This window comes from Erpetoichthys calabaricus, chromosome 5 (assembly GCF_900747795.2).
Source record: "Erpetoichthys calabaricus chromosome 5, fErpCal1.3, whole genome shotgun sequence".
NCBI classification, from domain to species: Eukaryota; Metazoa; Chordata; class Cladistia; order Polypteriformes; family Polypteridae; genus Erpetoichthys; species Erpetoichthys calabaricus.
The window spans coordinates 144,608,823-144,634,130 of NC_041398.2; the positions used below are offsets into that span (position 1 = coordinate 144,608,823).

At 39.4% G+C, this 25,308-nt stretch overlaps 2 protein-coding genes across 7 annotated transcripts in view; both read right to left on the reverse strand.

Moving 5' to 3' along the window:
- The window catches only part of trappc11 (trafficking protein particle complex subunit 11), a 973,608-nt gene that overhangs the window by 55,868 nt on the left and 892,432 nt on the right, over window positions 1-25,308 (reverse strand). The gene's annotated exons all lie outside the window — the stretch shown is intronic.
- Window positions 1-25,308, reverse strand: part of stox2a (storkhead box 2a) — a 412,127-nt gene that overhangs the window by 16,786 nt on the left and 370,033 nt on the right. For all 6 annotated transcript variants that reach the window (XM_051928429.1, XM_051928431.1, XM_051928433.1 and 3 more), the window contains one exon: window positions 1,909-4,177. In XM_051928429.1, the coding sequence (XP_051784389.1) occupies window positions 1,909-4,177 (2,269 nt within the window). The remainder of the gene's footprint in view (window positions 1-1,908; window positions 4,178-25,308) is intronic.

The window sequence follows — 25,308 nt, forward strand, 5'->3', positions numbered from 1 at the left end:
TCAATAGGTGTGGAAATGCTGAATGGTAGCTTTAAATTGGAGAATTAAGGTTATGTATGGCTTCTTATTCTTCACTTTGACTAATTATGTCTGTCTCATTTTTTGTATTTTTACAGAAGATAAATCCTTGTTACAAGACACACAAACACAAAACAGATACATTACATTAAAACTCACATTAGGATCTAAAAGCACAAGGAAGGAAACTGGGCCCAAATGATGCCTATTATATCGTGTTCATGCAACCCATCACATATAGTCTATAGTGATCACTTTTCTTACTAACCAAGTAGTCATTAGTAAGAGTTTACTTATCCATATGTTCTGACCACCATGTCTTAAAACCTACGGTAAAATACCTGGCAATTACCTCTTAGCTGTACATATATTCCTAACATTTAAATGAATATGTTGCAACCTGGTAAACTTGTATAGCTGTCAATTTTTTACATTTGAAGAATTCTTTAAAATTAGAGGACATATTTATATGAGTTGATAGTGTGTTGTGACAAAATCAGAATGCTAGTTATATTCATTTTTGCTTCAGTCTCCATGTAGACATTGGCAACACTCATGGGATTGTTTCCTTAAAAAAAAAAAAAAAAAAAAAAAAAAAAAAAAGGGATGTATGGCCCTTCAGATAGTTCAGTGTTATATGTACAAGTGCACTCATCTATACTGGACTCAAACACAACTCTAGTAAACATTAGCAGATGAGTTATTCAGTCATTGGGTCTGTTTACAAGGTGGCTAAATTAAATAGTAATCCTTTTTGATATTTGGGTTGAAACATGAAGGAAAAAAAAACACAAATAACACTGTCCTGTATTGGCTTTCTAAAGAGAATGTGGGTATTGAAAAGTCTATTAAAATTAACATAAATAGGTGAGACAAACACTCTAGAGGTAAAATCTATATGTAAAAACATTTTAATAGGCAGCAATTTAACACAAACTTCAAAAATTTAACAGTTCACACAGTCACAAAAGACAGGAAAAAATGTTTTAAATACATGCTGGAATTTTTCAAAGTTATCACATTTGAACAGTTTATACAATTGGAGACAAAGTTATCTGGCTGTTCACTTATGATTGCCTCCTTGCCAGCAGCAAATGACAAATAGCTTTGGACTCACTCAGGATTTTTGCCATCTAACATACTGTACTCATAGCAAATTCCCTATACAAACATCCCTGAATTTAAAAAAAAAAAAAAAAAAAAAGTACAGTCCTTTAAAGACGAGACAAACCAAATGTGATCATATCAAATTCTTGTTTTTTCTCCACCCAAAATCGTCATCTTTCGGCAAAATCACCAGAATGAGATTAATGAGCAACCTGGGCACCAATGTTTATCAGGCAACAATATGTGCATAAAGGTTGTCGATTATAACCAGCCTTACAAACACCAAGAGGAATTTGGCAGAATGAGGCTTGGAGGCACTCTCTAAATTAGTTGGCATAAAGGCTAAACTTTTTTTTTCCCTTTCTGTGGTTGGGGGTATTTGCATAAAAAAATGGTCACTGCAAAAAACGTTCTGAGATTTTTTTAATCATTCAGGAAGATCTCCTTAATGATAGTGTTTAATTAAGTAGTACAGTTACAACGAAAATATAAAGGAATTCTTGCTTAGCTAATTTTGTGCCAATTTAATGAGTTGCATTTTTTTCAATTAAAATAAACCTGTCCAAGGCACAAGATTTGTAACTGAGCAGTATAGGGAGGGACATTTACTGCAACTGCATCCCTTATATGTAGTATAACCAAAAGTGCAGATCACTAAAATTAGTATAACTTCATTTTCACATGTTTAATGATCAAAAAAGAAAGAAAGGGCTTTTAAGTGGCAGGCCAAACAAAATAAACCTTCTCTTTCCATGTAAACATAGTTGACTGTACTCGGCTTACCGTGGAGAGTTAAATCCACTATCCACCGTAATGCTGCTGCTGTCCATACTGTCAAGGCGGGCAGAATGTGCAGATTTTTGGCTGTTATTGTTGTCTGTTTCCTTTGGACTTAGAAGTGTGAGGTTCTTCTCAAACTTTCTTTGTAAATCTCTTTCCTTTTCCCTTTCTAAGAGCCACTGCATTGTCCCACCATCCTCTCTGCTTTTCTCATCTTCTGCATTTTTGTGGGTTGCATCATCTGAATCATCATCATCTGACACATTGTAATAATCAAATGAGGCTTCCTGGGCTCCTGTTGGTTGGTCCGACCCTGGTTGTGCTGAAGCACTGGGTGAAACAGAAAGCAGACTGGGCTGTTCAAAGTGCTCACAGTTATTAAGAACCTCTGCTGATTTCATGTGCTGGGATTTCCGTAATGTACCAGATTTCTGGTAACTATTTTCTACATATCCAACATTATGAGGTGGTTTAAACAAAGTGTCTTTACTAAATAGTTCTTTTCTGTTATCTCCACTGTTCGGGTGGTCAGTGTTCTGTTGGTGTATCAACCGTCCATTTGGTATTGTCTCTGGTGTAGGCACTGATATGCTAATGCCATGTTGTCCTTTCATAGGGTCCTCTTTGTAATCACTGGAATCTCTTATCAGATTTGGGGTCTGCCTATCTGCTAGACACACTTTTTTGACTCCATCTGACAACGTCAGGGTGTCATAATCATGTTTGCTTATAGGGGATGGTGCTGTTAGAACAGTTTCATTGGATGTATTGCACTGAAAGTAATCATCAGATGTTGGCTTTGGTGAGCAAGTATTTAGCTCATTGTAGGCAGGCAAACTGTCTCTCAGTTTGGTATGTTCCACTGGACTACAGACTTTTGGGTCTTCTGAACTTACTTTGTCAGTGTCTGGCATACATACTTCAGCATTAAAGTTAGCAGCAGAAAGCAAAATTCTTTGATAATGGTGAGCCTGAGAAGGCCTTAGTGTACTATCATCAGCATAATAGCGTCCTCCTTCATCTGGACTACAGCCTTCGAAATCCTCTGCTGTACCTACCGAGGCTGCTCCAAGTGGACCTTTTGAATTATCCATTGAACGAGATCTTTCTTTTGCTTTGCTAGATCGTTCATTGCGAGACTTTCTATCTTGCGTATGACTGTGACTCCGATGCACCTTTGAATGTGAAGTGCCTCTAGAGGGCTCAGGAAATGGCATTTCTGTTCTTCGTTTGGCAAGTTCTCCAGAAACATCCCACTCTGGTGTAACTGGAAAGTGAGACTCAACTATGTTGGGGTTGCTGTGTACAAAAAAATGATCTCCATTTCGATCTATACTGAATGATCCATCCCGTGGAGACCTGACAAGGGAAGAGCTATAAAATTCATATTCTCTTTCACCAGCAATGTCCAAGTGGGATCCCTCTGAAGGATCTCCTTTAGATGCTCGAGTCTTGCTATGTGACCGAGACTTTCCATGAGTTTTCCGATGGCCCCTACTTCTCTTACTTCTGCCACTGTGCTGAGTAGTGGAGCCTGCTTTGCTTCGCTGGGCCTTTTCCTCTTCTAATCTTTTCATCAGTGCTGTATGCCTCATGACATTTTCTACTGTAAGTTCTGGGTTAATACGACGAATTATTTCCATTTCTACTTCCCTCGGAATTGTGGAAGGTGTATCCTCATCTCTGAGAGGCCATTCCACAGGGGGAAATTGGGCTGAGAAAGTAGCTAAATGTTTAGTCTTGTCCTTTTTGAAACTGAGCCGGAACAATTTTAAGCCAAACTTCTTGGATTGTTTTTCTCCACTGCTGCCTGGTTCTTTATGCTTGCTGAGAGTATCAGTCTTATATGAAAAGTTGACAGTACTTTTACTTTTTTCTGTAGCAGCTGTCTGGTAAACAGAGGGAGGACAGTATGCATCTTTGCAGTCTTTTGGGGATTTCCTCTGTAACGTGGAGGCATGCATACTATGCATATCATCCCGGTAACAGTTATAGGAATCGCAGTGGTTTTTGTGGTGGGTGCGTTCCCTAACGCATCCTGAGGCAGATGGAGTAATAGTTCCAGACTGAGGAGAGGTACACTGCTGAGGCCGGTCAGGTATTCGCTCATCTAAATGATACCATTTACTATTTGTCCGTATAAGAGAAGGAGTAATAAAATAAGTCTGGGGTGTAACAATGAAGTAACCTTCTGGAGTTGGATAAATTTTTCTTTCTCTTACTAACATGTTCAGGGTGTGCCTTAGAATTTCAGGACTTGGTGTTGGAACACCTGAAATGAAAGGCATAAAAGGTACAGAAGTTAGCCAAGCAATAACAATACAAACTACTTTTTTTTAAAAAATCTGGCTCAATAAGGGGACATTGCATGTTATTATTGAAAAAAACTGTAACTGATTTTTAATTGGCCAAATCAAATAGTGTTAAATACTCATGTTAACATAACTTCATAGTATCTGAACAACATATTACCCAGAAAACATTTATTTTTAAAACAACATTTTTTAAGTCATTTCTAACCATTCATTTGTTCTTTATATATATTTCTTTCTGTTGGGATATTGGACTATTATCTGATAGCAACAGGTGCAAGGTGAAAACCAGATGCCTGTTCCATGTGGGGCATGCCTGTGTTGTGCAACTTCAGGGTCACTAGTCAACTTGCCAACAGAACTTTTGACTGGAGAATGAAATACATACAGTACCAGCCCAAAGTCTGGACATACCTAGAAATTTTCATGTTTTTGATAGAAAATGATACCTTTTTTTAAATCAAGATACAATTAAATTGATTTAAAAATACGGCCAAGACATTACTAATATTACCAGCTATTATTGTTTGAAAGTATTTTTAATTTACGATTCACATTTGACTGCAAAGCTCTATTTCAAGCAGCCATTCATTCATTGTCCTAATAGTCAACTCCTTTAGCTTATCCTTAATTAGTCATTTTAAATGCTAATTAGTTATTATAAAAACCTTTGTAAACACCAGGACACTAAAGGAATGGCTGTTGAAAATAAGGCTTTGCAGTCATGTGAAAAATGAATTAAAAATGTAATTTCAATCAGGAATATCCATTAGCAACAGTAGCAATGTTTTGGCTTTGTTTTTAAATCAATTTAAAGGTATGTTGCACTTAAAAAAGGGTATTAATTCTATCAAAAACATGAAAATTTCTGGATGTGTCCAGACTTTTGCCTGGTACCGTATAATTTTATAAGAACATGTAACCAATCACAGGGGGGTTTTATGTGATGTGAGATGGAAGTGTTACCCATAAAGACACATTAAAAACTACAGCAACACCTCTCACTCTTAATTATTAAAGAAATGTGACTCAACACTTTTTTCTTTCAGTAGATTTCTCTTTAATGATCAACTGACAATATTTACATATCTCTCTATTATATAAGAAAATCCTGGGACGAGACAAGACTTTTTCAGAGAGATACATTCATGTCCCGCGAGACAAGAAAAAGAGTAGATGACAAAGTAGAGCGTCGTAAAGAATTCAAAAACGTTGTCGCGATACACATGTAGAGCAGGTTATAGATAATGAAAGTATTAAAATTCGAAAGTCTCAAAAAAATTATTGTAAAGATCGCATTAGCACAAACAGATGGAAATTATTATTTGGTGAAATAATGGAACAGCGAAAAGATCGAATATATTGTTCGGATTTAAACTTTAAGTCAGAGACTTGTAGATCATCTAATTTGCGTTGCCATCAGGGAAAAGTAAAGTAGTGTTTCTTCCCAATTAAGAGACGTATACGCAAGAATTAAAAGATATGTTATTTGGTGAAAGTGGAATCCACATGAAAGTGGCAGAGACGCAAAAGTGGCTGACGTGTAGCGCAGGCCAGGGGGTTGGCGAGCGAAGCCCTCTAGTTAAATATAAAGAATATTACTCTTCATATTTTCTTGCTTCATTATAATAACATTTTCAGTAGAAAGCCTGGATAGATACTTATCCTTCATTGTCAGAAATGGAACATGTCACCTTTCTGGGAAATTTTTTTTTGAAAATCTGAAGTACCATCTGGGTGAGTACTGTATGCTATACAAAACAGCTAATTAAAATGTTCATTAAAATGTTAATTAATATTTTACAGATTTTAATCAGCTGAACATCAACATATACATGTACAGATTATTGAATGTTAATCAAATTTTTACTTTAGCAAAAATACCCAACAATACAAAAAACAGAAAAACATGCTTACCAAAATAATATCTATTTAAGCTCCAACAAAAGCACTTAGAATCTTATACTGAATAATAAATGAAATAAATTTTAAGCTGAGTACATTTAAAGCAGAATATATATTAGAACCGTAATAATAGTGGTTAATTACTTGCATGCATCAAAATGCAAAATAATTCATTTTTAAATGCATTTTTTCATTCATAAGAATATTCCTCTTTGCCAGTTAACCGAAACCTGTATATTTTGAAGTGAAGATACATTTTTTTCTAACTGTAAAAACAAAACATAACATTCTTAAACCTGCTTAATCTAGTTCAAGGCTCTTTTTGGGGCTAAGCCTATCCCAGCAGCATTGGGCCAAAGGCAGGAACTAGCCCTGACTCGGTCTATTGCATGGCCCACTCATACACATACTTATTACATGAGGCTAATTTAGAGTCACTATTTAAACTAATGTGCATGTTTTCAGATGCAGGAAGGAAGGAAGAAGACCAGTGAAATAGGAGAATGTACCCATTCAGTTGTGTCAAACATGTGATACAAACCATGAAAGCTAGACTTGTGTGTTAGCAATGGTGCAAACAAACAGCTGAGCTAATGCCACCTCTATTAAGATTCTAAAGACTTTTAAGAATTTTGAGTAGAAACTGAACATCGTGACAGAAAGGAACCAAAATGCTGAAAAACAAAAACTACTAACAGAAATAGAATATAAAGCAATAAAGGCTACCATGTTTGAAGGTCCACATAAAATTTCTGCCTGATGTGTTCACAGAGAAGCTGTTACAAGTGTATTGGCATGGAGGGTTCTAAGAAGTATCTCATTAGATCACAAATTGACTCTTTTTAAAGTTCAAATTGTTATTCATGTGTAAATTTCAAAGTAAAGAGAAAAACTGAATAAAATGTGACAGTACAGAATAAAGGAAAGGAATACAAATTATCAATGTATAAAAACTTGCAGTGCATATACTGTACTATAGCGATAATAGGCCTGTTTTTGCAGGAAATTTGCAGTCATGCAACCAGATTTGCCCCCTTTATTCACAGCATCTACTGCTTGGAGAGCAAAAAAAAGATATTGTGCTCTTGTCAGTGGCGTAGCTGGCGGGGGGGGGGCAAGGGGGGGCATCTGTCCCCAGGCGCAACATCCAGGGGGTGCCGAATTGATGTTCCCCATTGCATTTTGGCAAACAGGAGGGGGCGCAAAATCTTCAGTTGTCCCCGGGCGCTGAAAACCCTAGCTACGCCTCTGGCGCTTTTTGGTTACAATCGGCAACATCAGGCAGATTATAAAGGTGAGAATAAGTCCTAGGAGTAATTTAATTATTTTGTAAAGGCACAATTGTTATTTGTCTGCACCGTTTGGACTGTACTGCTTCAAATGATACAGAGTCTGCATACAAATCTCAATGCACTCTGTATTTTGTGGTATTGTTACCATAGCACACAAGGATACCCAAAACCATAATACTTGAAATGGTTCAGCCATAAAAACATGAGTATCCTTGTCCATCCTCTCTTTTCACAAGCATTTCAAAAAATAAAGGTACTCTTGTACCTTTTTCTATTATAAAAGAGGTACAGTGAGTCCATCTTAGGCAAAAGGTATTTGTAATAACTAGCCAACAGTTTATGATCTTGTTTCACTGATTCTTGCTCCATTTTCATGATTGGAGTGTGAATTTAATCCATGGTCCCTGAAGTACACAATGAGTTCATAGTGATTGGACTTCATAACCATTTTGTTTTCCCAACGCAATAGCGTAAAATCTACATTTTTCAACAAAAACATGATTTTGTTAAATGCATAGATCCTACAGCAACATCTTGATCCTAACAATTAAACTTACATTTCAAAGGATCATTGGCATGGGAGGCCCAGAGAAACAAAACTCCTATAAAACCAGACTATTTCCCAGGCTAATCGATCAACTTATTTGTTGACTGGGAACACTGAAAATAACTGTACATGTTTCAGCATGCGTAAAATGCACACATAATCCTTGAAATATAGAAGTGTTTAAAAAAGTAAAATCAAAACAGAATTCTAAACATTTTTAAAATTCATTTAACAGCCATCTTACCTTTATTTCATGTATATGCCATTGCAGTAACCCAGAGAACTTGAGGGAGAATTTGGCTTTCAGTGTCATTCTACTAGGAAGTTAGAAGATATATTCTTTATAGTATAGGGACCTAATCAATGACTTTGTTAAATGGTCCGACTCAAACCACCTACACCTGAACACCAGCAAAACCAAGGAGCTGGTGGTGGATTTTAGGAGGCCCAGACCCCTCATAGACCCAGTGATCATCAAAGGTGACTGTGTGCAGATGGTGCAGACCTATAAATATCTGGGAGTGCAGCTGGATGATAAATTAGACTGGACTGCCAATACTGATGCGCTGTGCAAGAAAGCACAAAGCCGGTTATACTTCCTTAGAAGGCTGGCTTCCTTCAACATCTGCAATAAGATGCTGCAGATGTTCTATCAAACAGTTGTGGCGAGCGCCCTCTTCTACGCAGTGGTGTGCTGGGGAGGCAGCATTAAGAGGAAAGACGCCTCACGCCTGGACAAACTGGTGAGGAAGGCAGGCTCTATTGTTGGCATGGAGCTGGACAGTTTAACATCTGTGGCAGAGCGAAGGGCGCTCAGCAGGCTCCTATCAATTATGGAGAATCCACTGCATCCACTAAATAATGTCATCTCCAGACAGAAGAGCAGCTTCAGCGACAGACTGCTGTCACTGTCCTGCTCCACTGACAGACTGAGGAGATCGTTCCTCCCCCAAACTATGCGACTCTTTAATTCCACCAGGGGGGGTAAACGTTAACATTTAACATTATACAAAGTTATTGTCTGTTTTTTTTTTTTCACCTGTATTATTATCATTCTTTAATTTAATATTATTTATTGTATCAGTATGCTGCTGCTGAAGAATGTGAATTTCCCATTGGGATTAATAAAGTATCTATCTATCTATCTATCTATCTATCTATCTATCTATCTATCTATCTATCTATTTAATAAATCCCTCTTTTTTGGATGATAATTGTAAAATTTACTGTAGCTGAAAGTTCTCTTTTTTCCTAAAATGACTGCCATATGTTTTCTTTTTCTCCACTGAAGCAGCAATGGAGATAGTAAAACTGTTAGTTAGTACTAGGGATGTCACTATACCAGGATTTTAGTATTCAATACCAATAACAATGAAATTTCACTATACTCAATACCATTCGATATCACAGCAAAAACAGAAATTCCATTCAACTGCTTTTTATGAAAAGTACCTCCATTATTAAAGTAAACAATATTGTGCTTGGGGTCCAGTTCGGTGACTTTAGAATTGCGTCACTGCTTTTTGCAAGCATATATTGAGACAGTTTGTGATCGAGTGTGAAGCAGCAGGTATGAGGATCAGCACCTCCAAATCTGAGGTCATGGTCCTCAGTAGGAAAAAGGTGGACTGCCCTCTCAAAGTGGGAGGCGAGGTACTGCCTTAAGTAGAGGAGTTTAAATACATCGGGTCTTGTTCACGAGTGTGGGGAAAAGGGATGGTAAGATAGACTAATGTATTGGGACCATGAGCGCAGTTATGTAGTCGCTATACTGATCTGTAGTGGGGAAGAAGAAGCTGAGTCAGATGGCAAAGCTCTCAATTATCCAGTCAATAAGTGAAGTCCCTACCCTCACCTATGGTCCTTAAATTTGTATTTCTGTCTGACGTATTCATTTTATATAAACATTGTTCTTGGGGTCTGGATTCAGGATAGATGTCTGGATACACTAAAATCAGATTTGGGTTACTTGCCAAAAAAAAAAAAAGAAAAAAAAAAGGGATAGTGCAAAATTGACACTGACTTAATGTACCTTCAGATACAATATGAACTGTAACTATAGTCTCTTACAAATTGGTAGCAGTCAAAGTTAACTGTATTGCTGTCACCTCTTGTTCAGTTGTTTATTAATATCAGGAAGATACTAGGGGGCTCCGCCCCCTGCTCGCTTTGCTCGCCAACCCCTGGTTGTGGGTAAGCCGAAATACAGTTGAAAGAGATTATTGTCATTCGTGGTAATTGTTATCCTCTGTACTATCTTGGGTTTGAGTATGCTGTGTTTTGTGGACGTTTGGGGACCTCGTACTCTCTACGGTTTGAGTGTGGGGTGGGATGCCGAAGCCTCTTGTGTTTGTTTTTTCTGTGAGAACATATGTATGTCTGTGAGTACTTATTGTCTTTGGGGCTTCTGCACCATCTCGGGTTTTTGCCTGCGGTGTGTTAGACGCGCATTGTAGGCGCATGCACCTTCCATACTATGTCGGGTTTGATTATGCTGTGTAGTGTGTCGTTGTAGGCGCATGCGCCCTACGTACTATGTCGGGTGTGACTATGCTGTGTGTTTTGCACGTGTGGGGACTCCGTACTCTCTCCGGTTTGAATGTGGGGCGGGATGTCGACGCCTCTTGCGTTTGTTCTTTTTGTGAGTACTTATAATATTGTATTATTGTAATGTGATTCACATATGCTGTGAAGTCCGGGTCTGTGGGGCCTCTGCACCATCTCGGGGTGTTGCTTGCGGTGTTTTAGATGCGCGTTGTAGGTGCCTGCAGCATCCGTACTATGTTGGGTTTGACTCTGTTGTGTGTTGTGGACGTCTAGGGTTCCGTATTCTCTGGGCTTGTTGCTTTATTTCTGTTAGTTGAGCTCTTTTGTTGTAGGCGGTGTATAGCGCGTTGTAGGTGGCTGCGCTTTTCGTACTATCTCGGGTTTGATTTTGCTGTGTCTTGTGGACTTTTGTGGACTCTGTAGTCTGTCCTGTTTCACTCTGTTGCGGGGCGCTGTATCCTTGTGTTTGTGTGGCTGTGTCGTCACCTATGGGCGCGTTGCCTCATTTCTTATCCACATTAGGTGAGCTCTTTCGTTTTTGAGCCGTGTCTCCGTCGTTCTCGGAGGATCGCGCTGTAGCCGCCTGCGCACCATGTCTCCTGCGTGCATGGGTATCTCGGGTTTGACTATGCTGTGTTTTGTGGACGTGTGGGGACTCCGTACTCTCTCCGGTTTGACTGTGGGGCGGGATGCGGACGCCTCTTGTGTTTGTTGTTTCTGTGAGTACTTATAATATTGTATTACTGTAATGTGATTCACATATGCTGTGGAGTCTGGGTCTGTGGGGCTTCTGCACCATCTCGGGGTTTTACCTGCGGTGTTTTAGACGCGCGATGTAGGCGCCTGCACCTTCCGTACTATGTCGGGTTTGCCTCTGCTGTGTGCTGTGGACGTTTAGGGTTCCGTATTCTCTGGGCTTGTTGCTGTATTTCTTATTTCTGTTAGTTGAGCTCTTTCGTTGTTGGCGGTGTATAGCGCGTTGTAGGCGTCTGTGCTTTCCGTACCATCTCGGGTTTGATTATGCTGTGTGTTGTGGACTTTTGTGGACTCTGTAGTCCGTCCCGTTTTACTCTGGGGCGGGGGGCTGTATCCTCTTTTTTGTGTGGCTGTGTCGTTACCGTTTTCCGTACTATCTCGGGTTTGATTTGTGAACCTTTGTGGACTCCGTAGTCTGTCCCGTTTCACTCTGAGGCGGGGCGCTGACTCGTCTTGTTTGTGTAGCTGTGTCGTTTGTAGTCTGTCCCGTTTCACTCTGGGGCGGAGGGCTGATTCCTCGTTTTTGTGTGGCGCCTGCGCACTATGTCTCCTGCGTCCATGGGCATGTACCTGCGTCCATATCCGGTTTACCATTCTCGGTTAGTAATATAGATTTTTTCAGCAGAAGTAAAATATCACTGCCTTACAAGGCTGAACAGTGAACAAACTAAGCACAGTGGTTAAAAATAGTGGAATCCCACTCTTTCCCTTATTGTACTTTTAGCATTATATGGTAGAGAGTTTTGTTTTTACCTTGATTAATGTTCAAAATTATTTTCAGATCTTTGCCAGATGTGAAATTAAAGGAGCGCCGTTTCCATTTGAGCTATTGTAATTGTTGCTACAGTAACACTAGTCAGTCATCCACAAATGACATCACATATATGACAGCTTGTCACTGACCTGTTTACTGTAGAGTTTTGAGCACTGAAAAAAACCCAGATACCATTCTGTGAAACCAATATCTTTTGCCTGTTTGAAAGTCAAGTGAGGTTCAGCTCACAATATACATTGAAAATTACAATTTTCTATTGTTTTTTTCTTGTCCTGAGCACTCCTTTAAAAGGTTTATGTATAAACACCATCACATTTCTAGTATCTTTAGCACACTAGGGGGCTCCGCCCCCTGCTCGCTTCGCTCGCCAACCCCTGGTGTTGGGAATGACAAAGAGCGTGATGTATGAATGAGATATAGAATAGTGTGACGGTGTAGATGATGCAAATAGAAAGCAAACAATAAAGTGTGTGGCACAGTGTAAAGGTTTATTTGAAAATTTCTTTGTACACGCCGTTTAAGTGTAAAAGGTAATTCCAGGTCAGAACTTGTAAGGTCAATGAAGATGGTTATTGTTGTGATCAGAGTCAAGTTTGTCAGAGCTTAGAAAGAGTTGTGTCTCTCCAGGAAGTAATGGAATGACTTGGGTATTTATGTTTTCCACATTAATATTTTTTGGACATAATATAGTGCGTTGTGTTAAAAGGGGCATTTAGTCTAATGAGATTGCTGTTCCAAATCTCTCTGTAACTAAGTCGTCGCAGATAAAGGCTTGAGGAATTGTAATAATATGTGGCTGAAGTCCATCTGTATTGGTGAGTGTACCATCTCTCAGTTGTAATAAGCAATTGTTATGATCTGGTTCTGGACATCGTATCTTTTTTACTAACTGTATCTTTTGAAAGCAATGCCAATTGTCTGCGTATTTTAAGGTGCACTGAACAATAGCTGAGTGCATGGCATCTGGAAGAATAGCTAATCACTGTCTAAAATCTCGTCCTCATAAAAGTACCTTTCCTCCAAATCGAATATTATTATTCATAAACGTTTGTAGAAGTTTATGAATGGTGTTGAGTAAGTGACTTCATGCCAGTCTACATTCATCAATAATTAACATTTTTTCAAGACGGATGTCACGTGCAGTGCCACCGTTAATGTTCATAGTGGATACCGATTTGTAGGATCTAATGCAGTTGATAAAGATTTCACTTTCAGGTACATCGTTAGTTAGATGCTTCTGTAGATATTCAGTATATGAATGTAAAGAAGGCAGTCTAATTTGACCCTTTTAACAACAACGTGTAAATGTATTACTTGTATTGCCAGTTGTTTCTTCAGGGAAGTGAACTGAACGACAGTGATTGCAAATGACATTCATTAATCCGAATGAATTTTCCTGGTGTATGTTTTGCTTGTGCCGTTTGAGAGGCGCGTTGTTGCATGTGTAGTATTTGGGACGTGTTGTTTTGGAGCTGTAATCGATTTGCCTGTGCTGTGTGAGAAGCCCGTTGTAGCTTTCCTTGCCGTTAACGTATGTCTGAGATGGGAGGTGTTTCGTTTTGAATCCGTGCCTGTTGCGATGCAGCACTTTGATTGATAGATTGCGTCATGTGGATCTAGGATGTAGATTTGTGTATATTTGCGTTGTTGATTTGTTTCAGGGTGCACTGTTCCAATGCGATGCAGTATTTGTGCACATATGGGAAAGCGGTATGGGCCATTGCCTTTTGGTGGCCTGATATTTACTCCGGTAGATGCAAAAGCAAATGAACTATTGTAGGATCTAATGCAGTTCATAAAATTTTTACTTTTAGGTACATCGTTAGTTAGAAGCTTTAGTTGAGCTTTGCGTTTTTGGAGTCGAGACATTTTTTCTTTTAGAAATATGGATAAGTAATAAGGAGTATTGCACTCACTGTTAATATGGAGCCTTTTCTGCGTTTGAACGGTTAATAGTGCCTTATTGTAATGAGATCCACCTATGCTGCATAGCCGTCTATTTTGTTGTTTCTTTCGTGTTCGTGTGTTTGTTCCTGTTATCCTTTCCTTTTCGTTTTGTACCCGTGACGGTGTATTCATGACTTGTTTCTTTCTTAGCATGCGAAATATGGATAAGTAATAAGGAGGATCGCACTCACTGTTAATATGTTTTCTTTTCTGCAGTTGAACGGTTAATAGTGCTTTATTGTAAGGAGATCCACCTATGCTGACACCTATGCTGTCTAGTGTGAAGGTGTTGACGTTCACTTTAGAATATGTGGCTTTGGGTGTCACTTCTTATGGCTGTGTGTGTGGGGTGAGGATTGTTGTTGCGCGAGCGTCTTCTTTCTTTTTGTGTTCCTGTGTCTTGTTGAATCCCCCTCTTTGTGTGTGTCCCGTCCCTTGCTTGTAGGGTCTGTGGGGTGGTTTTGTGTTCTTCTTTTTGTGTTCCATGGGCTTGTTGAATCCCCCTCTTGGTGTGTGTCCCGTCCGGTGCCTGTAGGGGGGGGGGGGGGGGTGCCTTGCTGTTGTGCGCGAGCCTCTTTTTTTTTTTTGGGTCTAGTTTCGTGTGCAATGTGTTTCGTGCTTTGCCTGCGTTTGAGTACTTTTTTATGTGCCTTTTCCTCTTTTCGGTGCTCGTTGCGCCTCATTTCTCCTTTTTTCCGTGCTCACTCCTTTTTTCTGTGGTCTTGTCCGCCTCTCACGACTTCTTTTGTCCCCCTCTCGCGGCTCCTCATCCGCCTCTCGCGGACTCTTTTTGCGCCTGCGCAGTACGTCTTTTTGCGGCTACGGCCCATGGCCGGATGTCCCTCCGTCCATCCGGTTTAGCATTCTCGGTTAGTAATATGGATAGATTGTTTGGATTGTACATTGGTGTAAAATTATACATGCATTATTTTGTAACATTATGTACACATACAATAAACAAAACTAAGTTATTCTGCATCCTCCTCTCAACCATATTCAATGACACCCACAGTCCTCTCACCTCTCATTCGTGTGAATGTTTTTGTCAGACACAGTTCCTGCACTCTCAGCTTTTAGAAATTGTTACATTTTCCTCACTTTAAGTTCCCAATAAAGAAGACTTATTATGTCCTAATCTTATTGAAGAATTTCATTGCGAAGGGTTAGGTTATCAACAGAAGAAATGAGTACACGGGCAATCATAACACTGAGAAACGATGAAGTCAAACAAATCAACGTGAAAATTGTCAATCGGTTACATTGCAATGACATGTAAAAATTTAACAGACGACAAGAAAGGTAATGCAGTACATCTTCCGCAGATAACATTAGACACCAAAGGAGATCTTGATATGCCATTCGTATTAAAACGTTTACAGTTTCCCGTTAGAATAGCTTTTACTATGACAATTAACCAATCACAGGGACAAACATTACAAAAAGTTGGTTTATTTATTAGAGAGAAAGAAACGAAATACAATCACGGGTAGTTATACGTTGCATTGTCATGATGTAAGTCCAAACACGAAATCAAAATTCAGTGTGATATTGACGAAACGTTAATTCAAAAAATTGTTTTTACTGAAGTTTTACAGTAAAAATGTAAGTTTAAAAAGTATTTGTGTATTAATTTCAAAGCTAAACAGAATGAAAACGTATAACACAACGAATACCTCTAACGCAACATGAAACATAAATTTCTTTCAATTTATTATGTTTTACTATTTTTTACCATGGTTAATTATTTGCTGTAATGTAAAATAGTTAGGTCTATTATGCTTATGTAACAATTCCCATGAAAATAGCAATCTGTTTAAATTGTACATCTGCTTCCCCATATGTGAGCAGCAGATCTGCGAAGTGGCTAGCGCGTTGCACCCACCCAGGGATTGGTGAGCGAAGCGAGCAGGGAGCAGAGCCCCCTAGTGTGTGTGTGTATGTGTGTATTATATATATATATGCAAACGTTTTAGGCAGGTGTGAGAAAATGCTGTAAACAAAGAATGCTTTCAGAAATATAAATAATGATTGTTTATTGTTATCAATTTACAAAATGCAAAGTGAGCGAACAAAAGAAAAATCAAATCAATATTTGGTGTTACTACCTTTTGCCTTCAGACCAGCATCAATTCTTATAGGTACACTTGCACAAAGTCAGGGATTTTGTAGGATTATAGTCAGGTGTATGGTCAACCAATTATACCAAACAGGTGCTAATGATCATCAATGTCACACGTAGGTTGAAACAGTCATTAACTGAAACAGAAACAGCTGTGTAGGAAGCTTAAAACTGGGTAAGGAACAGCCAAACTCTGCTACCAAGGTGAGGTTGTGGAAGACAGTTTCATGTCATGGCAAGATTGAGCACAGCAACAAGACAAAAGGTAGTTATACTGCATCAGCAAGGTCTCTCCTAGACAAAGATTTCAAAGCAGACTGGGGTTTCAAGATGTGCTGTTCAAGCTCTTTTTAAGAAGCACAAAGAAACGGGCAACGTTGAGGATCGTAGACACAGTGGTCAGCCAAGGAAACTTAGTGCAGCAGATGATAGACACATCAAGCTTATTACCCTTCGAAATCGGAAGATGTCCAGCAGTGCCATCAGCTCAGAACTGGCAGAAATCAGTGGGACCCAGGTATACCCATCTACTGTCTGGAGAAGTCTGGCCAGAAGTGGTCTTCATGGAAGAGTTGCAGCCAAAAAGCCATACCTCCGACGTGGAAACAAGGCCAAGTGACTCAAGTATTCACAAAAACATAGGAACTGGGGTGCAGAAAAATGGCAGCAGGTGCTCTGGACTGATGAGTCAAAATTTGAAATATTTGGCTGTAGCAGAAGGCAGTTTGTTTGTCGAAGGGCTGGAGAGCGGTACAATAATGAGTGTCTGCAGGCAACAGTGAAGCATGGTGGAGGTTCCTTGAACGTTTGGGGTTGCATTTCTGCAAATGGGAGTTGGAGATTTGGTCAGGATTAATGGTGTTCTCAATGCTGAGAAATAAATTTATTCTGCAGCAGGACGACGACCCTAAACATACAGCCAAAGTCATTAAGAACTATCCATCCATCCATCCATTTTCCAACCCGCTGAATCCGAACACAGGGTCACGGGGGTCTGCTGGAGCCAATACCAGCCAACACAAGGCACAAGGCAGGAACCAATCCTGGGCAGGGTGCCAACCCACCGCAGGACACACACAAACACACCCACACACCAAGCACACACTAGGGCTAATTTAGAATCACCAATCCACCTAACCTGCATGTCTTTGGACTGTGGGAGGAAACCGGAGCGCCCGGAGGAAACCCATGCAGACACGGGGAGAACATGCAAACTCCACGCAGGGAGGACCCAGGAAGCGAACCCAGGTCCCCAGGTCTCCCAACTGCGAGGCAGCAGCGCTACCCACTGCGCCACCATGCCGCCCCATTAAGAACTTGTTCTTCTTTACGCTGAAGATAGAAGTCCTGGAAGTGATGGTATGGCCCCCACAGAGCCCTGATCTCAACATCATTGAGTGTGTCTGTGATTACATGAAGAGACAGAAGGATGTGAGGAAGCCTACATCCACAGAAAATCAGTGGTTAGTTCTCCAAGATATTTGGAACAACGTACCAGCCGAGTTCCTTCAAAAACTGTGTGCAAGTGTACCTAGAAGAACTGATGCTGTTTTGAAGGCAAAGGGTGGTCACACCAAATATTGATTTGATTTCGATTTCTCTTTTGTTCATTCACTGCATTTTGTTGATTGATGAAAATAAATGATTAACACTTTAATTTTTGAAAGCATTCTTTGTTTACAGCATTTTTTCACACCTGCCTAAAACTTTTGCACAGTACTGTATATATATATATATATATATATATGTATGTTAGCGGCTGGAGATCCACAGTGAGTTAAAAACCCAAGCTCAAATGTCAATCAACAGAAGTGTCTTCTTGGAAGGTGCAGAGTTAAGAGCTGCTGTCCTATAATCAAAAGGTCGCGGGTTCAAGTCCAGGTGCTCCTCATTTTGAGTAGTTAGCTGCTATTACTATTACTATAATATAATAAAAACATACATTTGATTTGAGTCTATTACACCCGGTGTAAATTTTGGCTACTTGTAAAAGTCAGCGCTTTTTTAAAATTATTCAGTTTTATTCTGCCAGTGACGTTCACGTGGTACAACGAACTTGCCTCCCCCTCTCTGAGTTGATGGCATTTATCTCCATTCTTTTCACAAAAGCAGTGATGACCACAGTTGGTACTGTGGTTGATTCCTGCTCAGAACTATTTATTATACTGGCAATTAAAGATTTGATGACCTGTGACTGCAATCAAACTATCCTACGGCATTTGCGCTTTGACAGATTTGCTGTGATTTCAGACATTTTGAGTCTTTAACACCCGGTGTAAATTTTTACTAACTGTAAAAGATATCACTGAAGGGATATAAGCATACACACAAACGCAGGTGAATCATGTCTTCTTGATATCTTGTTGTCACTCAAATTTTTTGTTATTCAGTTTTATTCTTGAATAAAAGCGCACGTGCTTCATTATACCTTTGTAAAAGTGTTTATTTTATATTCTAGGCTTTACATTAGTTCTCTTTTTATAAAATTTTGAATTATTAATATTTTTCCATCCATCCATCCATTTTCCAACCCACTGAATTCGAACACAGGGTCACAGGGGTCTGCTGGAGCCAATCCCAGCCAACACAGGGCACAAGGCAGGAACCAATCCCGGGCAGGGTGCCAACCCACTGCAGGACACACACAAACACACCCACACACCAAGCACACACTAGGGCCAATTTAGAATCGCCAATCCACCTAACCTGCATGTCTTTGGACTGTGGGAGGAAACCGGAGCATTCGGAGGAAACCCACGCAGACACGGGGAGAACATGCAAACTCCACGCAGGGAGGACCCAGGAAGCGAACCCAGGTCCCCAGGTCTCCCAACCGCGAGGCAGCAGCGCTACCCACTGCGCCACCGTGCCGCCCTATTAATATTTTTAATGTAATTAATAATGTTATTACTTAGTAATGTTAAGATGTGACCTCTGGCTTGTTGTCATACGGTTTAGAATGAGTTTTTAAATTAAACTGAACAGATGCTGCTGTCAACACAGACCCGTGCATAGCCTCCCCATATGTACCTTTCAGACAAATTGCAAACTTGAAAAATGTCACATGGAGACTGTAAAAGATCTGATGGCTGCCAATAACATCTGAGAATATAAGAGACTCTGATAAATGTAAAGTGGGATATATTAAACATTTTCATATTTACCTGGTAGCATTGTGATCACTTAAACCTAAAGAGCCCATTACACCCTATCGGAAGAGTAGCTCATCCAAAAATGAAAAGGACAAAAGGGTGGATATCTAGAGCAAGAGTAAAAGTTACATGCTTGTCTGAAGATAGAGCAGGTGAAAATCTGACGGGAGCATAAAAGGGGGAAGGATTCAGGTCTGGTCCAACTTCATATAATGAAATGTTCTATTGCTTGTTTGAACTGTTATATCTATTATTTAGTTAGGGCAAGTTCAGGTACTGTGGAGCACTAGATTACCCCACTTGTTTCATCAGACTAAGTGGAAAAAGCAGCAGGGGATATTTTTGTAAATGTGCAATAGTGAGAAAGGGAGTACATGATAATTAAAACTAAAAGAAAGATCCAGACACTGAAATGAAGACTGATTTCTTCCATGTCACTGCCTAAGAAAGTAAATTACAATTATCCTGGCAACAGAAATGATGCACTCTGTACCAATATCTTTTTGATGAATCACTCTGAACTCTTGTGACTTCAAACAAGGAATCAAGTGCCTATTACACATGTTCCACTTGTGGATAATACAAGCTGGACTGGCTCTATCCAAATATTATTGACTTTAAAGATAAACCAGTGGCACAATCCAAGCAAGTCTGATCTCATCTTACTGCAACCTAAATGCCTATTATTGACAGCAGCAGATGGACTCACTGCTTCTTTTAAACTTGACTCTTGGAATTATAAGCGGACCTCCATTTGAAGATCTAAGGTTATGACTCAGAGTACAAGGGGACAGGCATTCCAAAATATAGAAAGGGGCAAGAATACTTAAGATTTTATAAACCTTTAGTAGTATTTTAAAGTCAACTCTAAACGACACAGGTAACCAATGTAACAATGTTAAAACTGGTGAGATGTGCTCGGATTTTCATTTCCAAGTTAAGATTCTGGCTGCTGCATTCTGTATTAACTGCAACCAATTTATGTCCTCCTTAGTAGGTATTCCTGTTAGGAGTGCATTACAGAAATCCAATCGATTAAAAACGATAGTGTGAATTAATTATTCATTGTCTTGTAAAGTTATAAGGGGGTTAAAGGATGCAGGTGGAGGGTTCAGGTAGATCTATTCTATTGAAAGAACTTAGAGGTGTGTAGTATATTATGCCGCTCCTGTATTTTTCTTGGCCTGCCAGACCTGGGTTTAACAGCAGCTGTGCCTGTGGCCTTCCATTTCCTGATTACATTCCTTAGAATTGAAACTGACAGCTTTTTGTAGCCTCCCCCTAAACCAGGGGTGTCGAACTCCAGGCCTGGAGGGCCGCAGTGGCTGCAGGTTTTTATTCTAATCCCTTTCCTTATCAGTGACCAGTTTCCACTGCTAATTAACTTCTGTTCCCATCATTTTAATAGCCTTGTTCTTAAGGATTCAGTCCTCTGAATTTATTCCTTTCTTCATTAAATGGCAGCCAAACAGAAATGAGGCATGAAACGAGATGACCAGCTAAATTGGGTCTTCAGACTCCAACCAGTTTCACAATGAGAAGCAGATTCTTGCTGTTAATTAAACTCGTTACTTAATTCCATGGCTTGTTGGCGCTCTCATTGTGCCAAAGCAGACATTTCCAGAACTGTTAATTTTTCTGTTTTTCCTAAGACCACCCTCACAATGTTATGGTGAGCTGAGAGATCAGCCTTACTGAGACCTCCACCTTTCTTTATTTTCACATATTTTGGGATGGGCACAGGTGAGCTGGTCATATGGATTCTTGTTTTGTGTCTCGTTATTGTTTGGCTGCTAATTAAGAAAAAGGAAACAACTAAGGGGCCTGAGTCAAGGTAATTAAAATTAAGGCAAAAGAAGGTAATCAGCAGCAAAAATTGGTCACAAATTAAGAAGATGGTTAGAATGAAAACCTGCAGCCACTGCGGCCCTCCAGGACACCCGTGCCCTAAACCATGATACTGAACAATCTTTGTTTTCAGATCTTTTGAGAGTTGCTTTGAGGATCCCATGCTGTCACTCTTCAGAGGAGAGTCAAAGGGAAGCACAACTTGTAACTGACCACCTTAAATACCTTGTGATCGTGAATGCTATACAGTACACCCCCAAAATTTGCAGGGGTTATGTTCTCAGAGCACCCGTGAATTTTGAAAAACCGCGAATTTTGGATGTGGTTAAAAAAAAAAAAGCCTATTTTTATAGTTTAAACCCTAAATATGCCCCCAAAACACTTTAATTTGATTTCAAACTCAGCTTAATACATTACCTAAAAATAAACACTTTAATTTAATTTCAAACTCAGCTTAATACATTACCTAAAAATAAACACTTTAATTTAATTTCAATCTCAGCTTAATACATTACTTAAAAATAAAGAATGTAAAAGGTAAACCTGTATACTGTACAGTACTGTACTGCTATGTCTCCTGCAGTGCTAGAATGTAAAATACAGATGTTACTGCTATATATACTGTAATTCAATACAAGCGCGTTTTCATTGCCAGAAGCCTTAGAAGGCGCAGGGCATTTCGGCGGCATCTTGGGACTTTAACCCTTAAACTGCCACATACTTGGGGGTTAATGCATCCCTGGACGTATACATAGGACAAACGTCAAAAAGAATCGCAACACATACTGTATACAGGAGCATCAAAATGCCGTCAGAAGGAAGGACTCACGATCACTGATTTATACGCACACAAATTCAACAGGACATACATTTAACTGGGACAATGTACAAGTAAGATGTAAGGCCAGTACCAAATGTGCCAGAGAGCTGGCTGAATCTTGGCTATCAAACAAAAACGCCATTAACAGACATTTGGACATGAACCCAGCATATGCAAACTTAAGAAGAAGAACATCCTCATAATAAATAAACTCTATATAAGACGCTCTCCAGGGATGGAGCAGGTGGGAGACAACACTCCCTAGCTAGATATTCAGACTGGTCACAGCGAAAGCACCTGCGGTCAGTCTCATCTGCGGAATTCACCCGGCGGTGTCATCCGTGTGGGGCACTAGTCCGAGGATCCTCCCCAATGGCGTGTGGAAGTGCTGGCTGTTCAGGAGTCTGAACTAGACAAGGGTAGCCCCTCTGCCTCCACGTGGCTTGGGCCTATTACAATCTGCACGACCCCACTCCTGGTACCTCTTATGATTTGTAGGTCATAGACTTGCACAAGAGAGAAGGAGGCAAGTCCAAGTTTCTGAAAAAATCAACCATCGGGCAACAGGTGAGCCTGCACACTTACAGTTTGTATCAACTTGGACAACCAATCCCTGTCTATGTTACCAGAGTTTCGGCACAGAGTGCAGTGGGGGGTTGTCAGTGTCTCAAAAATCTCATATATACTGTATACAGTCATATGAAAAAGTTTGGGAACCCCTCTCAGCTTGCATAATAATTTACTTTCAACAAAAAACATAACAGTGGTATGTCTTTCATTTCCTAGGAACACCTGAGTACTGGAGTGTTTTCTGAACAAAGATTTTTAGTGAAGCAGTATTTAGTTGTATGAAATTAAATCAAATGTGAAAAACTGGCTGTGCAAAAATTTGGGTCCCCTTGTAATTTTGCTGATTTGAATGCATGTAACTGCTCAATACTGATTACTTGCAACGCCAAATTGGTTGGATTAGCTCGTTAAGTCTTGAACTTCATAGACAGGTGTGTCCAATCATGAGACAAGGTATTTAAGGTGGTCAATTGCAAGTTGTGCTTCACTTTGACTCTCCTCTGAAGAGTGACAGCATGGGATCCTCAAAGCAACTCTCAAAAGATCTGAAAACAAAGATTGTTCAGTATCATAGTTTAGGGTAAGGCTACAAAAAACTGTCAGTTTCAACTCTAAGGAATGTAATCAGGAAATGGAAGGCCACAGGCACAGTTGCTGTTAAACCAAAGTCTGGCAGGCCAAGAAAAATACAGGAGCGGCATATATATGCGCAGGATTGTGAGAATGGTTACAGAAAACCCACAGATCACCTCCAAAGACCTGCAAGAACATCTTGCTGCAGATGGTGCATCTGTACATCATTCTACAATTCAGCACAATTTGCACAAAGAACATCTGTATGGCAGGGTGATTGCACTCACGCCACAAACTTGTTGTAATGCAAATGCTTATTTAGACAAGCCAGATTCAATTTGGAACAAAGTGCTTTGGCTGATGAGACAAAAATTGAGTTATTTGGTCATAACAAAAAGCGCTTTGCATGGCAGAAGAAGAACACCACATTCCAAGAATAACACCTGCTACCTACTGTCAAATTTGGTGGAGGTTCCATCATGCTGTGTGGCTAGTTCAGGGGCCCTTGTTAAAATCGAGGGTCGGATGAATTCAACCCAATATCAACAAATTCTTCAGGATAATGTTCAAGCATAAGTCACAAAGCTGAAGTTACGCAGGGGTTGGATATTCCAACAAGACAATGACCCAAAACACAGTTCGAAATCTACAAAGGTATTCATGCAGAGGGAGAAGTACATTGTTCTGGAATGGCCGTCACAGTCCCCTGACTTGAATATCATCGAAAATCTATGGGATGATTTCAAGCAGGCTGTCCATGCTCAGCAGCCATCAAATTTAACTGAACTGGAGAGATTTTGTATGGAAGAATGGTCAAAAATAGCTCCATCCAGAATCCAGACACTCATCAAAGGGTATAGGAGGCGTCTAGAGGCTGTTATATTTGCAAAAGGAGGCTCAACTAAGTATTGATGTAATATCTCTGTTGGGATGCCCAAATTTATGCACCTGTCTAATTTTGTTATGATGCATATTTCATTTTTTCTGTTAATCCAATAAATTTAATGTCACTGCTGAAATACTACTGTTTCCATAAGGCATGTCATATATTAAAAGGAAGTTGCTATTTTGAAAGCTCAGCCAATGATAAACAAAAATCCAAAGAATTAAGATGGGTTCCCAAAGTTTTTTATATGTACATATATATATATATATATATATATATATATATATATATATATATATATATATATATACATGTATGTATATATATATATATGTATATATAGGGTCTCTTTTTCCAATCAACTTAACATCACCACAACTCATCATTTGACCCAAAATCAAATGAGCTTATGTTCTTATAAGCCCCTTTGCTGATTACTTCCAGCTCAGCCTGGAATCATCCCTGGAGTGAGCAATGTGTCTACAAATTTGTCACAAAAAAAAAAAAAAAAAACAACCACCCGCTTAGCTTTTGGTGACTCTTAAAGGGTCAAGTTTCTTATGGAAGCTTCCAAACTACCTTGCTTAAACAAAGCAGTGTCTTTCCCTCACCATGACATAACCATGTGCATCATTTATGGCAGGACTTCATCCCTTCCCCCCTAACCCCAGCTCCATGGCAGTATTTTGCTGAGGTCTGTTACTGTCCTGTAGTGTATGTACCTACCTACCTACCTACCAACCCCTTTCCCACCTAGCAACCCATCACAGCATTAATTACTCCTGACAATAGCTCAACAAAATAATGTATATATATATATATATATATATATATATATATATATAGTGTTAGGATCCTTTTATGTTGATCAGATTGAAATTACTTTGTTTTTACTGTGTGTTTAAACTACTCTGTACCTTTATATTGTATACATTACATAATTAGCAATTTGTAACGTTCGTAATTCATTATTATTTATTTTACCTGTGAACTTGGTATAGCGCTAAAATCTTGAACTCTGTGAATAGCACTATACAAATAAATAAATAATGATAAGAAAATAAATGGCACTATGCGTGGAAACATTAGCAGTTACAGATGTGTTTGGGCCTAAATACCAGTTGAAACTGCTAGCCTTAGTTCACTTGTGAACATATTTAAAGATCTTTCTCATTTACCTATTTAATTTTTACCTGATAGTCGTGACCATTTATATTCAGAAATACAGCCTTTATGCATCTAAGAGTAGAGCCCAAAAAATTTGTAAGTAATCTTTCTGTAAAAACAAAAACATTTTTTAGCTATGGAAAATATTACAAAGATTTGTATCTGCAGTGATTTCATGACTGCAAAT